Source organism: Elaeis guineensis, chromosome 5 (genome assembly GCF_000442705.2).
Source record: "Elaeis guineensis isolate ETL-2024a chromosome 5, EG11, whole genome shotgun sequence".
Taxonomy (NCBI): domain Eukaryota; kingdom Viridiplantae; phylum Streptophyta; class Magnoliopsida; order Arecales; family Arecaceae; genus Elaeis; species Elaeis guineensis.
In genome coordinates, this window is record NC_025997.2 from 15485015 (window position 1) to 15503613 (window position 18599).

The 18599-nt window shown below is 32.6% G+C and overlaps 1 protein-coding gene across 1 annotated transcript in view; it reads right to left on the reverse strand.

Moving 5' to 3' along the window:
* The window catches only part of LOC105044987 (F-box protein At5g07610), a 37119-nt gene extending 19174 nt beyond the window's left edge, over positions 1 to 17945 (reverse strand). The window contains 1 exon segment of the mRNA XM_073257355.1: positions 17839 to 17945. Coding sequence (XP_073113456.1) covers positions 17839 to 17945 — 107 coding nt within the window.
* Between the last annotated feature and the right edge of the window lie 654 nt (positions 17946 to 18599).

The window sequence follows — 18599 nt, forward strand, 5'->3', positions numbered from 1 at the left end:
GGTATAGGTAACATTGGTATCACTCCCTCCAAATACATTGAAAATATTTTGTTAGTAGATGGTTTAAAGCATAATTTACTAAGCATTAGTCAATTTTATGATAAAGGATATAAAGTTATTTTTGAATCTTCTGTTTGCATTGTAACTAGTCCTATTAATGATGGCATTAAATTTATTGGATATAGACATGGTAATATTTATATGGTAGATTTGAATGATCTATCCAAGATAAACATGCAAGCCTAGTATCTTTAAATGCCAAGATTAATGAGATTAGTTGGCTTTGGCATCGTAGGCTTGCTCATATTAGCATGCATTCACTTTCAAAATTAATTAAGAAAGAATTGGTTCTTGGTTTGCCAAAATTGAATTTTGAAAAGGATAGAATTTGTGATGCATGCCAACTAGGTAAACAAACAAGAGTTTCATTTAAGTCTAAAAATATTGTTTCAACTTCTAGACCTTTAGAGCTATTGCACATGGACTTATTTGGACCTACTAGAACTACTAGTCTAGGAGGAAAATAATATGATTTTGTAATTATAGATGATTACTCTCATTTTACATGGATTTTTTTTTAGCACACAAAGATGAAACTTTTTAAGTTTTCACTAAATTTTACCGAAAATCACTAATGAGAAAGGGTTTTCAATTCAAAATATTCGAAGTGATCATGAAACTGAATTTGAAAATCAAAACTTTAAAAAATTTTATGATGAAAAAGGAATAGGCCATAATTTCTCTGCACCTAGGACACCCCAACAAAATGGGGTAGTAGAAAGGAAAAATAGAACCTTAGAAGAAATGACCCGTACCATGCTATGTGAAAGTAACCTTCCAAGATACTTTTGGGCGGAAGCTATTAACACAGCATGTTACATTTTAAATCATGCTTTGATTAGATATTTTTTAAAGAAAACCCCTATGAGCTTTGGAAAGGAAGAAAACCTAATATTGCATATTTTCATATTTTTGGTTGTCGATGTTTTGTATTAAATAATAGTAAAGAAAGACTTGAAAAATTTGATGCAAAATCAGATCAAGCAATTTTTCTTGGTTACTCCTCCACTAGTAAAGCTTTTAGAGTTTTTAACAAAAGAACCTTGTAGTAGAGGAGTCAATACATGTTGTCTTTGATGAATCTAATGATCTTCCTTCAAGAAGAATGAAGGTGTTGATGATGCAGATCCTCTTATAGAAGGAATGAAGGAGATCACTCTGAAGGATTCAACAATTCAAGATGATGAGAAACATGAAGACTAACAGAATGAGGAAGGTGAAGAACATCAAGAATAACCTCGAGGTACAAATGACCTACCTAAAGAATGGAGGTATGTTCACAATCACCCTAAGGAGCTAATTATAGGTGATCCTGAGCATGGGGTAAGAACTCATTCTTCACTTAAAGATGTATTTAATCATTGTACTTTTGTCTCTCATCTTGAACCTAAAACTATTGAAGAAGCTAAAATGATTATAATTGGATTAATGCAATGCAAGAGGAACTTAATCAATTTGAAAGAAATAACGTATGGACTTTAGTATCAAGACCTAAAAATTATTCAATAATTGGCACAAAATAGATTTTTAGGAATAAATTAGATGAACATGAAAATGTAATAAGAAATAAAGCAAAATTGGTTGCTAAAGGTTATAATCAAGAAGAAAGAATTGATTTTGATGAGACCTTTGCACCTGTTGCTAGATTAGAGGCAATTAGACTTCTACTTGCATATGCTTGCTTTATGAAGTTTAAATTATTTCAAATGGATGTCAAAAGTGCATTTTTGAATGGATATATTGCTGAAGAAGTCTATGTAGAACAATCCCCAGGTTTTGAAAATCATGCTTTTCCTAATCATATTTTTAAATTAAATAAAGCTCTATATGGTTTGAAACAAGCACCTAGGGCTTGGTATGATAGGCTAAGTAAATTTTTACTTAATAATGATTTTTCAAGAGGTAATGTAGACACAATCCTTTTCATCAAAAGAAATAAAGATGATATATTAATTATACAAATATATGTAGATGATATTATCTTTGGGTCTACTAATGAATCTCTTTGTCAAGATTTTGCAAAGCTCATGCAGGGGGAGTTCGAGATCAGCATGATGGGAGAACTTACATTCTTCCTCGGACTCCAAATCAAACAAATAAAAAAAGAATCTCCATCATCCAAAGCAAGTACACAAGGGAATTACTTAAAAGATTTGGAATGGAGAACTCCAAAGCAATTGGCACACCCATGAGCCCTTCATGTAAGCTTGACAAGGATGAAGAAGGTAAAAGTGTAGACTTAAAATATTATAGAGGTATGATTGGCTCTCTATTATATTTAACTGCAAGTAGACCTGATATCATGTTTAGTATTTGTCTGTGTGCTAGATTTCAATCTAATCCTAAAGAATCTCACTTGAATGCTGTTAAAAGAATCCTTAGATATTTGAATGGTACTCAAACTCTAGGATTATGATACTCTAAGGACTCATTAATTGATTTAATAGGATATTCAGATGCTGATTTTGCTGGATATAGATTAGATATAAAAAGCACTAGTGGAACTTGCCAATTTTTTGGAGTTAACCTAATCTCCTGGTTTAGTAAGAAACAAAATTTGATGTCACTGTCTACGGCTGAGGCCGAATACATTGCAGCCGGAAGTTGTTGTGCTCAAATCTTGTGGATTAAGCAACAACTCGAAGATTTTGGTATTAAACTTAATGAAACACCCATAAGATATGATAACACCAGTGCCATAAATTTTACTAAAAATCCAATTCAGCATTCTAGGTCTAAATATATTGAAATCAGACATCATTTTATAAGAGAACATGTTCAAAATAAAGATATAATTTTTGACTATGTTTGTACTAAAAATAATTAGCTGACGTCTTTACAAAGGCCCTAAGTGAAGATAGATTCTGTGAAATTAGGAGAGAGCTAGGAATTCTTGATCCATCTGCTTAAATATCTCTCTAATTCCAAGGAATCAATATCAAAAATTCTTTGAACTTAATTCTTATCATTTCTCTTGGACCTAAAAGCTCAAGATTATCATTCTCATAACTGTTCATAGAGCAAAATTTTCTCTCCAAAAGTTTTTGAATTTTTCAAAATTTATTCATCATTTTCTTGAATTTTTGTGAAACATGAGTCGACCCCCTAGGGTCGACCCAATGGCATACTTGCAATTTTTGGCAAACATCCCACGAGTTCCTCTCTTTTAGATTAAAACCCGTTCATGAGCCGACCCACTCCATTTTCGTCTTCCTCCCTCCAAAACCCATAGCCCTCTTCTTCTTCCTCTCCAAATCCAAGGTCTAAGCCCAAGATCTTTCTCCCATCACCCTTCCACCTCAAATCGCCCCTTGGAAAAGGAGTTATTCCCATTTTTCTCCCCTGATTAGAGCGGTTGGAGCGTGCCCTAGCTTCCACCATTCTCTTTCAAAACGGGGTTTCTCTCCTCCAAAAATCCTTATTCATCCCCTAATAACCCTCTACCTCCTCACACATTTGATCTTCCAAGTCTCCTTGATATCTGTTAAGAGAATTAATATCTGTTTAGATCCTGTTATTTTAGGAGAGATTCTTCATTTGTCCTGTGAGGGATATTCAAACATGGAACTCCCAGTGAAGGAAGAAGGAATTAATGTAATTTTAGGAGGAACTTACTCGGGAAGCCTAAATAAACTAGAAGCCAATATCCTGTCCATTGAAATGAGGATTCTACATCAATTGGTAACAAAGCTTTTCTTCCCAAGAAGTGGTAGACATGACCTCCTTTCAGGCCAAGACATCTGCATCATATTTCATGTGATTACCCAAACCCCTTTAAACCTCCCTGCATTAATGATAGAAGCCATGAGAGAAACCTTGAATAGATCCAAGGCACATCTGCCTTTTGGTATGGCCCTTACATTGGTATTCAGGAGGTTTGGAGTTAGTTTTGAGGGGAGGCATCAGCTAGGCTTTCTCACTCTGACACCATCAACCAACATACTTTGCACCGCATGGGATTTACTAGGACTGATGATGGTTGGATTAAGGGTGCAGAAGAAAGAGTTGAGGATAGAGCTGAGGAAGAAGGTCCTTCATCACCTCTCCATGACATCAGGGCAGCATCGCCAGACATTCAGTTTGTTTCAGATCCAGAGGCTGGCCCTTCAGAGTCTACTAGGAGGCACACTCCAATTCAGCAGCTAGACAGCAGAGCACTTCCCTCAGAGATCAGATTGGCTGATGACCAGATTGAGATAATTTCTCAGCGTGTGGCTTCCTTGCTTTCTCGACAGTGGGGCACTTCAGCCTTTGCATCAGGATCCACATCATTTGATGCATCTGATCAGACTTTGATCCCCCACATCTCCACTGTATTCCAGATGATCTCAGGTCAGTCAGTTCGCATTCAGCAGCTTGAGGGTTACATATTGAGACTGACTGGGAGGGTACTTGACTTGCAGCGGCAAGTGTTAGCTCTGGCACATCCACAGCCACAGGAGTGCACTACTGAGGTCTCAGACCTATCTATGGAGGTAGCCAGACTTAGAGGAGTATTGGAGAGTGGATTTGATTTTCTGAGGAGAGAGATCAGAGGCTTTAGTGAGCATGCATCCACCCAGTTCACTGCACTGCTTCAGTCTGTTTCGAGAGCTCTGAACCTTCTAGACACCATCAGGCTCTCTCTTGTAGTTCAGTCTGTTGCTTCTCAGCCTTCAGGATCATCTCGCCCACCTACTCGTGCCAGCACCTCCACTCGTGGTAGAGGCAGACGGGGTAGAGGATGAGTTCTTGGTCGTGATCCTTCATCTCCCCACCCTATCTCCGATACATCTGATTCTGATCCATCCAGTCATGAGCTCTACTAGATCTTTGTTGTTAGTCTTGTCTTTAGTCTCTTTCTAGGATCTATCTTTTGGGCCATATAATGATGTTGACTGATTGACTTTTATATTTTGGTATATGTATTGGAACAACTATATGGTATCAGTCACTTTTTGATTATATATATATCTACTCTTTGAGTTACTATTAGTTATATGCATGCTTAAAATACTATGAATTGCTATTTCATATCTATGATATCCAATGGTATATTCTTTTGTGATTGCTATATTCGGGGGGAGTAAACATTAATGCTAGTAAAATTACTGTTAGTGAAAGAAGCTAAAGAAGTAACATTAGTAAAATTAATTCCATCAAAAGAAAGAAAAAGAGAAACTGTATTCAAAGAAAAAGGGGGAGTAAACAATATTTTTTGTTGATGCTGTCAAAAAGGGGGAGAAATTAAAGAATCAAAAGCAAATTAATAAAAGAATTAAAAGCAAAATGAGTAAATTGTTAAGCAAAAGCAAATGAGCAAAAATGAGCAAACTTTAAAATTAAGTCTTAGACATGCTCTGGTACCAACATTAAGTAATCAAATGAGAATGAGCAACTTTTCAAGATGCTACGCAATTTGAAAAATAAGTAAATGAGCAAACTTTCAAATTATTAAGCAATAGGCAAATTGTTTATGCAAATGAGCAACACAAGCAAATGGGCACATGTATCATATGCCAAAAGAATCAATCTTCTTTTCAAGCAAATGCACTTATAAGTAATTTTCAAGTTGGTAGTAAATTTTCTAATTATCTTCAAACTACCTATAATGCATTTCATTCCTTTGAAATTCATGCTTATTGTTTTATATATATGCTTTTGTTCAAGTATTTTGTCATCATCAAAAAGAAGAAGATTGTTGCTCCTTGGATTGATTTTGAGGATTACAAATATTTGAAGGAGTACTACTAATTTTCACTTGAAAAAGACTTATTGCTCTTCAGGGGCAAAATTGTAATTTTATCAAATCCTGATTTGAAAGCATTAAGTGATAGAACAAAAGATTTGTGATCCATTGGTAAAAATTTTATTATTTTTGGACTTGTATTTTAAAAAATATGCATGTTTGAAAAATATGAGTCGACCCATGAGTTGACTCATGGCACATGAGATGATTGGCACGCTGAATTCTTGGCCGGCACAAACTTGGCACACCTTGTGAGTCGACCCATGAGTCGACCCCCAAGGCATGAGTCGACCATGAGTTGACCTCTGTGGGTTTTGGGCCAATTTTACAGAATCTTGCTTCCCTTTTGGTTTTCTGATGTTTTTCCACAGAGGTTGACCCATGAGTCGACCCCCAGGCATGAGTCGACCCATGTGACGGGATTGTTCCACAACGGCTAGTTTTTAACCCATTTTAAGTACTTTTAATGCTCATTTAATGTGGTCTAACGGCTCTATTTCAGCCCAGAATATTTTTCACTATTTCTTGAAGCTATAAAAGGGACAAATAGGTGGAAATCATTAAGAAGAGAGATTTTGAAAAGAGGACTTCAAGCTAACTTTTCAGCCCTAAGCAAAAGCTCACTCAAAGCATTCAAGAAGCCTTTAATCCAAGCTCACCAACTCCTCAAGTGCACATTCAAGTCTCCAACCACCTTGAGAAAATCAAAAAGGGTCTTCTTCTTCTTGAGTAAAGTGTATTTAAAGTCTCATACACTCATTAAAGGAGCTTTCTCTGTATTTTTTGTGCTATTCATTGTTATACTCTATTTGAGTTAGTGTTTTTGTTTTGGAAGAGTTTCAAAATAAGGAAAGGTTGATCCGAACCTTGAATCAGAGTGTATTGGGTTGGCTTGTACCCGAAAAACAAGTGGACTAGCTTGGGATAGCTAGAGTCGGAGTTTTCGATGTTTGTATTTGGGTTGAATACAAGTTAGTGGATTGAAATTTTCAAGTAAGAGCTTGGAGAGTAGATGTAGGTGTAAGGTTGGCACCGAACCACTATAAATTCTTTTGTTTGTGTTATACCTAATTGCTCTTCTTTAACTCTTCATTATTCTCTTGTATTCTTGCTTTTAGCCATTAGCCTTGAATTAACTTTACTCTCCCTATTTATTTAGCTATTGTCAAATATTTTTCATAAGACATAAGTTAAGCTTAAAATTTTTTAGAAACCCAATTCACCCCCCCTCTTGGGTTGCATAGCTGGGCAACAAATTATTTGCAACTTCTGATATTATCTATCAAAGTTAGGTCCTATAAATAAGTTGCTGTCAAACAGTGAATGGAGCAACAGACATCTAGCCACAACTGAAAAAAAAATACAAGACCTCTATGTTTATGAATTGATTAAATCTAAAGACTTAGACTTTAGTCTAAATATTCACCTACTATTTTATTTGAATTGATAGCCTCTACCTCCAATCTGAAAAATTATTCTAATTTCTTAATAGGTATTAGAATCCACACAGACTGCACATGAGCCCAACTTTGACCGGCTCAGCCATGTACATCTAATGGTAGATTTTTAACCAATTATTTTACCAAATAATTTTTAGTAAATGATTTAACCCCAGATAACTTTTTCGTTGACTTTGATCTTCTTTGCAAGCCCTGATAGGTCCAATCATTAATATGATTGTATTTACGAATCCAACTATCAAATAATCAGGCCCGACTTTGGCCGGCTAACCTGATCACTTGACAGAGAGACTCGACTAGGTCATCATATTATAGAATGATAATTCTAATAGTAGATGAATACCAGATCTTTGGGCCTCCAATGATCATCATACTAATAGATCCATTATCGCCCAACTTAATGAGAGGCTATTATCTAGTTATCCCTATAACTATCTCATTTTAAGGACCTAATAATTTAGAAGATTTTAATCAATTTAGAGAAGATATGAGAAGAAATCAATCAGTAAACCATAATCCTCCTACCGACTTAATCAAGTCATTGAATTGGATTAAGATCATGCTAGTTGAACTGGCACCTAGATCAGTCACACTGATCAATCTTAATGACATGGATCAGCTTGAATTACTTAGCAGTTTAATCAAGATATAATCCACCAAATTGGTCAAGTAAGTGAGATTGATGAGAGGGTCTGCTAAGCTTGCCTTAGACACCATCAAAATGGTCAGATAAGCTGCTTCCAATTAAAAACCATCGATCAAAATATCGAACTTATCTTAGACACCAATTGGTTAATTAGTTTTGATTTGACGAACCTAATGATTTGGATTTAACCACTGAACCATAATCAAGGTCCATCCTGGTCTAATAAAAAATATGGACTTGACCATCTACAGCTATTGTATTGACTTTAGAGAAATCTTAATTTAATCTAATTCAATATTTGGTTAGATTTAATCAATTTCTTTAGTTAGTCTATTAACTCTTTAATTCTAATATTAGGTCTAATCCAATTAAGAAGATCTGATTTGAGCTAACCCATGTCTCTATATTTTATGCAAATGATATTAAATCTTTAATTCATAATTCTAGATCTAATCGATTCTATACTTAATTCTCAATTAAATTCAGCATCAACATAGATTTAGGTTTAGGTTTGAGATAATTTTAATTTTTTATTTTATAAATAATTTATAATAAATATTATATAAAGATTTTTTATTCTAAAATTGGATCGACTCAATCACCATTGAGCTGGCTACACAAGGAGACCGAGTTAACTTAGTTCAAAACTGAATCAACTCAGTAATTTTGTGAGCATGATTCAAGAAGTTTTAAAATTGAAAATTCTTATATAACATTAAAATAAAATCAATCATAATACTTTAAGATCATATCTAAAATTTTATAATTTGAGATTTTATTTTATTATGATTAAAATAATTTTAATCATATAAATTAGATGTCTTATATTTCATACAACTTTGCATCATATACAACAAACCTAGAGTTTCAAGATCTAGAATTTTGTAAAAAAGTAAGTTCTTCTTTTCACGTTCTTCTTCATGAGATCTAATCATATGGCACCCTTACATATCATAAAAGCATCCCATCGAATGGGAAGAGAGGGTCTCTAAATCCTTTTTACTTCTATGACCGGATGGTCTGATGATCAACCCAATCCAAGTACTTACTAATCGGATCATCTAATCTAATCATATATCATATATACTTGAATTTAGATATAATCTAAATTATATCAGATCTGATTATAACTTTAGATCACATCTAAATCAGATTATAAACATCACATATATGACATAAAATCAAATTTTATCAAAAATCAATACAAAGTGGGACAATCTTTTCACTGTAAGGGGTAAATCCTACAGCAGGACAACCTTATGTCAGTTTGTGCGATCAATCATTAATTAAATTTAAATTAAAATATCATATATCAGATCAAAATAAAATAAAATTTTAGATTTAATATACACATAAATTATGTCATAATGAACCTAAGCTCTGATATCACTGTTAGATACGTAGGTGATTTTATGCATGTATTTTAAAATTTTTTCGAAAATATTACAACAGAAGACTATTAGATTAATCAAATTAATCTAACATGCATATGATCTAATCATCAAATCAACCTACTCTAAGATCTATGACATGTTATGTTGCATATAAAATCTGAAAAATATTAAAGATAAAATTAGCATGCATATATGTGAGTAGTAGATCACATTTACTTCTGATCTGAGCTCAGAATTCGATATCTGAGCATGGATCGATGATCATCGCTATTGAGAGATATAGTAAAGAAGATATCTACTAGTTTCTCACAGCCACATACATGTTCGGTCTCTATAAAAAATCTGCTCGAAGTCCCAATCTGATCGATCTTTTCAGAAGTGTTAGCTCGCACAGAGATCTTCTTCTTGATTGATCTAGATCTTTTTTTTTTAAATCTTTGGAATTTTTTTAAAATTTAAAGATGGACTTCTAAAGTAGATGAAGAGATAGAAGAAAGATAAAGAAAAAAATAATTTTTTTTCTAATTTATTCTTTCTTCATAAATCTTTAGAACCAAAATTTGAAATTCAAATTTTTACGCACACACACCAAGAGAGAAGACCCTCCTTCCTATTTTTTACACCATAAACCATACCCAAACTTCCACCACATGGAGAGCTCTCTTCTAGCATCTTATACATATTAAAAAGTCATAAAATCCCTTTTTATAGGCATGTAAGGAGGTGGGGTGAAAAGTCCTAGTGATCCTAGACTCTTACAGGATTCCACCTTCTTTCATAATTTTATATCCCAAAATATATCAAAAAAATATAGGACTCCCATTCTCATAATTTTTTATGATAAATTTATTCTCTAACTAATCTCCCATAAAAAATCTCCTTAAAATATCACACATATAAAAAGAAAAAAATTATTAGTATAGAGAGATTGATCTGGATGAGAATAGATTCTTCTAATAAGAAATATTTTGAACTCCAATTTCAGAATCTTTCTTTTATCAAAATAAATTCAAATTTAGATGTGAGATAGATAAGGAAAAAATTCTTTGGTGTAAAAAAATCTCATATAAAATAATTTTTGTGTGAGGAGATATATGACATGCAATCTAGATTGGTGCAGGGAGAAGAGTCCCATTCCAATAAGGACTCCTAATTTCTTTATTTGAATCCAAATCAAATCACATCTAATTTAGTTCAAATAAAATACATAAAATTTTATCTAATTAAGTTTATAAATTTTAATCAAATTTTAATAAAATTAAAAATTATTGAATCAAGTCCTGATCAAATCAGCGATTAGGTCATCTCTTAACCTAATCGGGTCAAACCTAATTGAATCTAATTCAATTAGATTTTATTTAATCTTCTTTACTCAATCAAATTAAGCTAATCAATAATCTAATTACTAATTAATCTTTTATTAATTCAGTAATACTTGATGAATTAATTTATTATAACTTTTATTAGGATGCGTAGGCAATTTCATGCATATATTTCAAAATTTTTTCAAAAAAATTACAATAGAAGATAATTAGATTAATCAAATTAATCTAACACACATATGATCTAATTATCAAATCAGCCTACTCTAAAATCTATGACATGATATGTTGCATATAAAATTTAAAATAATTAGAAGACAAAATCAGCATGCATGCATGCATGCATGTGAGTAGTAGAACATATCTACTTCTAATCTGAGTTCAGAACTCCATATCTGATCGTGGGTCAATGATCTTCACTGCTGAGAAATATGGTGGAGAAGATCTTTACTGGTTGTTTATAGCTACACATGCATCCAACTTCTACAAAAATCCATTCAAAGCTCTGATCTGATCGATCTTCTCGGGAGTGCTAGCTTGCACGATGACCTTCTTCTTGGCTAATCTGGATCCTTTCTTTGAATCTCTGAAATCTTTCCAGAGATTTAAGATAAACTTTTGGAGGACATGAAGAGATTAAAAAAGATAAAGAAGAAAATAATTTTTTTCTAATTTATTCTCTCTTTCCAAACTCGAAGGATCAAAAATCTAAAATTCAGATTTTTGTGCACACCCCAAGAAAAAGGACTCTCCCTCCTATTTTTCACATCATGAACTATATCCAAACTTCTACCATGTGAAGTGCTCTCTTCTGGTATCTTATATACATAAAAAAAGAAACCACAAAAGCCCCTTTTATAGGCATGTAAAGAGGTGGGGTGAAGGGTCCTAGTGATCTTGGACTCTTACAGGATTCTGCCTCCCTTCACAATTTCACATCCAAAAATATACCAAAAAAATATGAGATGCTATTTTTCTATGATAAATCAATTCTCCAACTAATCTTCCAAAAAATCTCTCAAGATGTCACACATATAAGGAGAAAAAAAATTATTGGCATGGAGAGGTTGATTTGGATGAGAACAGATTCTCCTGATAAGGAATATTTTGAAATCAAATTTTAGAACCTTTCTTTTATCAAAACCAAATTAGATTTGGACATAAGATAGAAAAGGGAAAGAACTCTTTGGTGTAAAAAAATCTCACACAAAATAATTTTACGTGTGGAGATATATGGCATGCAATCTGGATTGGTGTAGGGAGAAGAGTCCTATTCCAATAAGGACTCTAAGTTTCTTTATTTGGATCCAAACCAAATCACATCTGGTTGAGCCCAAATAAAATATATGAAATCTAATCTAATTAGGTTCATAAATTTTTAAAAAATTTTAATTAAATTAAGAATTAGATGAATCAAAGTCTTGATTAAATCAGAGATAATTCTTTCTTAGCAATTAGATCATCTCATAACTTAATCGAGTCAAACCTAATTGAATCTAATTCAATTAGATTTTATTTAATCCTCTTTACTCAATCAAATTGAGCTAATTAGTAATTTAATTATTAATTAATTTTTTATTAATTTACTAATATTTGATGAATTAATTTATTGTAACTTTTGCATAAGGTTGATCATCAGAATTGATGATTAAGCCCTTCAATGATTCTCAATCATTGACCAGCTATATGATCAGTCAGAAACTTCTTTTGAGTGTGACCCCATAGGTTTAAACCTAAGCCGGTAGCACAGAAATATCTTTTGAACAATCGATGTAACTATCTAGCAATGATGATTCGACATCCGAATAGGTCGAATAAAGGCGAAGCAACATTCAGAACTATAGGCGTATAGTTACCGTTTAATTTATCCCTTTGACCCTAATGCTCGAGGATAACCTAGGTTTAACTGTCAATTCTAGATAAGTCATCCACATTATATTTTAATTTTTTTTAAATCCATCACATGGATTATCCGGGCTCAGATTTTGCTAAAGTGAAATACACTAATGCATATCTCCTACTAATTCGGAGGGGTTAATCTGTTTTGACTCATGCACTGACTTGACAAGTACTTGACTGTACCCAGAAACCTTCCATCATTGAATTAAAAACTTAGTTTGTCCGATACCAAAGTATAGTGAGTTGCTTGCAAATCACCGTGGTGATCTCAGATCGGAGGGACACTTATACCCATACCCTTCACCAGCTACCCTTGACAGCAAAGTGCTCCGTAGTTGGTCACGTTCAGTAACGATGTACTCTTATATCTCACCTACATGCTATATTAGTGTCTCCACACCATTTGGTTATGAGGACAATCAATGCATATGGCACACAAGACCTACAATTGATATCGCTATTGTCCTAGTAATAGCATATCGTTTGATTGCAAACCAATTTAAGGACTACGTGATAAATCCTCCTTTATCAATCAAAGTAGTCCGAAGAACTTCATCACAATATAGGAGTTCATTAGAAGATATAATCTTGTAATGAAAAATATTAAATATTTTTTATTATTTATAATTTATATATATTTATAATTAGTACAATCATCAAATGATTCACTTTAAGATATAATTCCCAACAACTCTCACTTGGACTAAAGCCAATCAATATAGTATCATATATCCATCTTCGATTTATCATCTTAGAACTTCTAGATATCGAGGCTTTTGTAAATGGGTTGCTCAAGTTCTCCTTTCGTCAATCTTTTATAGATTGATGTCACCTTAATAGATTTTCTGAATAAGGTGGTAGTGATGTAAAATGCCAGTAAGCTAATAGGACTTCAGCTCTTTGACATGAGCTATGGCTTTGGTGCTGTACAATACAGCAAGACCATCATCCAAGGGTGCCACTTTAACTTGCCAGTAAACCTATACAATCGCATAGCTTCCTTGCAAGCATCGAATGCTACAATGTATTCTGCCTCACAATTTAAATTTGGCTATATTTTTCTATTTGGAACTTTTTCAGCAGATTGCTCCATTATTTAGGGTAAGGATGTATTCTGACACATTCTTACTATTATTATATCCAACCAAAAACTATAGTCATATTCCATAAGTTTTAAGTCAAATTCTTCATAACTGAGTCACCGATCCTTAGTATTTCTCAAATACTTAAAGATGACCTTTCAGTGATTCTTATTCGGATCTTGCAAGTATCCACTCACCACCCTAGTGAGTATACTATATCCAATCTCATATATGATATATATGACAGAATAAATTTTACTCATAAATACTTTATATATGTTGGACTGAAAAAATTTAAGCAACCTCTTAGATCTATCTCTATAGATCTTCATCTCTAGAATGAGAGATGCTTTTTCCAAATCCTTTATGGAGAACAATAATAACAATGAAATTTTTATTCCCTGTAATGTAACAAATATCATTCTCGATTAAGAGAATTTCATTCACATACAAGATAAGAAATACACTCATAGAACTATTAACCCATTTGTATTTATAGGATTCTTCTTCATTCTCAACGAAGCCATACATTTTGATCACTTATCAAAATGCACGTTGTAACTCCAAAATATTTAGAATTGCCACAAAAGAAAATATCTCGTTATGCTCAATACCATAATGTTGATAATATCTTTAGACAACCAGACAAGCTTTGTAGGTCTCACCTTCTCGTCTGCACTACTTTGATCCTATTGAAGATCCACTTATACTCTTAGGCTTTACCCTTTGAGTGAATCAACGAATGTCCATACACCATTGATCTTTATGGACTTCTTTTCGGACTCTATTGTTTCAAGCCATTAATCAGAGTCAAACCTCTGCATGGCATCCATGTAGGTGATTAAATCCTTATTATTCTAATTGAGTTCAATAGGATCATATCTCAGATCTAGAAATCAAAGTCTCTATCTAACAGATGTGGTACTCTACTGGATCTCTTTCATGGTGCCTTTACAATTGGTTCTAGATTTGATTTAATCAAATTCGATTCTATGGATTTACTAGATTATATCAATTCTTCTATCTATCAAACTTCATAAGTTTTACATTAAAGGCATCAGTATCTTCATCAAGGTACTTCTTTTCTGAAAGGAATGCCGAACAACTCTTATTCTTTAGCATGGTAGAAGTTATATCCCCTAGATTCTTTGGGGTACCCTATAGAATAATATATATATGATCCAGATCCAAGCTAATTGGTTTGTAAATGCTTGATATAAAATAAACACTCCCAAATCCTAAGATATGAAAGTATGAACTTATGCCAAGTCCATATCTCATATGAGTCTTTGCGACTGATTAATTCAAAATTCAGTTTAGAATATATCAAGTAGTCTCAAGAGCATAACCTTAAAAAGAGATTGACAGACTTATAAATTCCATCATGGATCAAACTTTATCTAACAAAATTGATTCTAAGAGGAGAGAATCTTATTCTCTTCTAGATATGTCAAAACTTACTTGAAATGCATTCTGCTCTTTGGTTTGACTGATGAATTTTAATGCTCTTTCAAGTTTATTTCTCTACCTTATTATGAATTTATTTGAACATGTTAAATAATACAAATTTATGACAAACATGTTCATAGATCTAATACATCAGTATGTATCAGATGCAGAACACACTAGAAGGAAAGAGAGTTTTCGCGACGAATTTATTTACGATGAAAAAAATATCCATTGCAAATAAGGATATTAACGATGAATATAAATTTTTATCGATAATTAGAAAATATTTATGATGATTTCAAGTTTTCATTGTAAATAAAAAATATTAGCGATAAAAATAATAATTTTATCATAATAAAAAAGTTATTTTGATGAATATTTTTATCATAAATAATAAAATATTATTTAAATTACAAATATCTAAATATTAGTGACTATAGAGTTTTCATCGTTAATAGTTAAATTTTTTACAATGGAAAGCTAATTTTCATCTCCAATTAACTTAGTTATGACTAAAAATTTCATCACTAATATTGAAAGAAAAATAAAAAAATTAAATATCATCACTTATTTATGACGTAAGACTCTGTCGTAAATAATTTAATTATTTTTGATGAAATAACACATTGTGTCTCAAATAAGCATTATTAATGATGAAAATTTTCATCATTAATACTTAAAAAAGTTAAAAATTTAAAAATTTAAAATATAAAGATTATTTGTGATGAAACTATTAACATCGTAGATAATTAAAATAGTTGTCACGAAAAAAATATTATCCATTACAAAAAATCATAATTTACGATGAAAATTTTTATCGTTAATACTTTAAAAAATAGAAAATTTAAAAATTTAAAATATAAAGATTATTTATTATGAAACCATAAATATTATAGATAATTAAAATATTTATGATGGAAAAAAAAATTTCATCACAAAAAATTATAATTTACGACAAAAATTTTCATTGTTAATACTTTAAAAAGTTAGAAAATTTAAAAATTTAAAACATAAAGATTATTTGCGATGAAACCATAAATATCGTAGAAAATTAAAATATTTATGATGGAAAAAGATTTTTTCATTATAAAAAATTATAATTTACAATGAAAATTTTTTCGTCGCTAATAGTTGAAAAATGAAAAAAAATTAAAAATTTAAAATGTAAGGTATTTGCAACTTAAAAAAAAGTTTCATTGTAAATAAGCTATTATTTATGATAAATTATTTTCATCACAAATAATTAAAAAAATAAAAATTTAAAAATTATAGAATATTTAAAAATTATTTTTATCATAAATAATTAGAAAAAAAAATTATCGCTAAAAAACTTTTTAACGATGAAAATTTTCATTGCTAATAATTTAAAAAATTTAAAAATTTAATAGCTTACTCTTCTAATTGATGCCATGACATTGTCAGATTGCATATACATATAAAAAGTAAAAATATTAGATATTATCTTTTTTTGTCAGACTTAAGTTAGTAAATTATTGTTACAATAACATCAACATCATAAAAGACCCATATGATTTATCAGAGTAGAGAAGATCGTATCGGGCTCCATATTAGTTTGGAATGACAACCATAGTTTCTGAGGTACCACTAATAAAGCCAATAGTGATAAGTATATATAAACGCTTATTGTTAATCAAGTTTAGTACATTTGCTTAGCATCTCCTCACCCAAGGAAGGCCCATAATTTAAACCTTGATGGTGTCATCGTTATTATACTATTTATACCAACAACTTAAATTTATAATAATGACAATAATCAATTAAAAATAAAATATTATTAATCATCTAAAAATCTAATGGCTATTGAAAATTAAGATTATAAAGCTTCGAATAAAAATTATGAGCAATAAATCATATTTTTGACCCCAAAAATTAATATTATATCTATTTATTTATTTATTTGAGATAGAGTGGTCATACTCCATGATCAAACTTAGAACTTCAGCATCAAGAGGAGGTGCCTCCTAGAGAGCACCATTTATGTATCATAATTTATAATTAGTCGGTCTTAATTATCAAAAAATAAATTCTTTAGGAGTATACTTTTGAGCTACTGAGATTGAGAAGAGGACAAGGCGAGCTGGGCAGCCTGCTTCTATCAACCAAGCATGTAATTAAGAGGCACGTTATTTGTTGCACTCCTGGCCTATTTCAAGTCGGTCTCACCATTTTCCTTTCAAAAAGACTTTTAAATTAAAACTTTATTTCTTTATTTTTAAATTTTCAAAATTTTGAAAATTTTGAAACCAAATTAGAACTTTATTTCTTTGGTCTAGGTGGATATTAATAATTTACATTAATTTTTTTTAAAAAAAAATTAATGTAAATTTAAAAAAAATGAGAAATAATTTTTTTAGTAATTATTGTGATGAAAAATAATTTTCGTCGCTAATAAGTATTTAATGATGAAAATTACCATCGTAAATAACTTTTTTATCGAGAAATTTTTGGCAGAAACTATTAGCAACGATAATTTCCATCGTTAAAAATTATTAACGATTAAAAATATTTTTTTATTATAAATAATATTTTTAAAGGAAATAATATTTTTTCAGTGAAATTTTTTTTTTTGGTGGGAACTATTAGCGATGAAAACATTCTTCGTCGCTAATAATTTTATTAGCGATGAAAAAGTATTATTTCATCGTAAATTTTTTTATTTAAATTATTAGCGATGAATATTTTTATTAGCGATGATAAATTTCATCGCTAATACCACGTGTCCCTTCACGTCCCATCTGAAATCCATTTTCTTTCGAGTTGCCCCCCCTCACTCCGACCTGGCAGCTTCTCTCGCGCTCCCCCTACGTCCGCATCTTTCCTTCTCGTCGGTCGCCATCGTTGTTTGGTCCGCCGTCGCCATCGCCGTCCCCGTCCCCATCGCCATCGTTGTTTGTTCTTGGGCCACCGTCGAGGTGAGTTTGGTTATTTTTTTGGGGGTGGGGGTTCGGGTCGGGGATGGGGACGGCGGGCCGGGGACGACGAGCCGGGGCTGTGGGACCTGCAGGCCGGCACCGCGGGGCCTGCAGGCTGGGTCCGATGAGCCGGGGCCTAGGATGGGGATGGTGGACCGGGGCCGGGAATGGGGATGATGGGCCGGGGCCGGGGATGGGGATGGCGGGTTGGGGATGGGGCCCTGCAGGGGCTGGGGCCGACGGACCTGGGACAGGGGACGGAGGAGCGTAACTGATTGACAGCAACATCTGTAACCGTCTAGTAGTGGGCCGTTCATGGCCGCGCAGAGTTTGTTGCGGAGAGTAGTGGCATCAGTGGGTCGTTCAGAGCCACGTGGAGTTTGTTATGGAGAGTGGAGTGGTGTCCGTTGTTGCGACTTGCCAGAGGATGGTGGGACCACGTGGAATCTGATACAGAGAGTAGAGTGGGGTAGTGGCCATCGTCGTGACTTACCAGAGAGTTCGGGTCTGTCAGCTGAAGCTCGACTGGGACATCTGATGGAGCGGAATGGCTCTCTGTCCTTGCAATTTGGAAGGAGCTCGGATGTTTTTGAGGTTGTTGATGGGTTAACGGTTGTTAAGCGCTG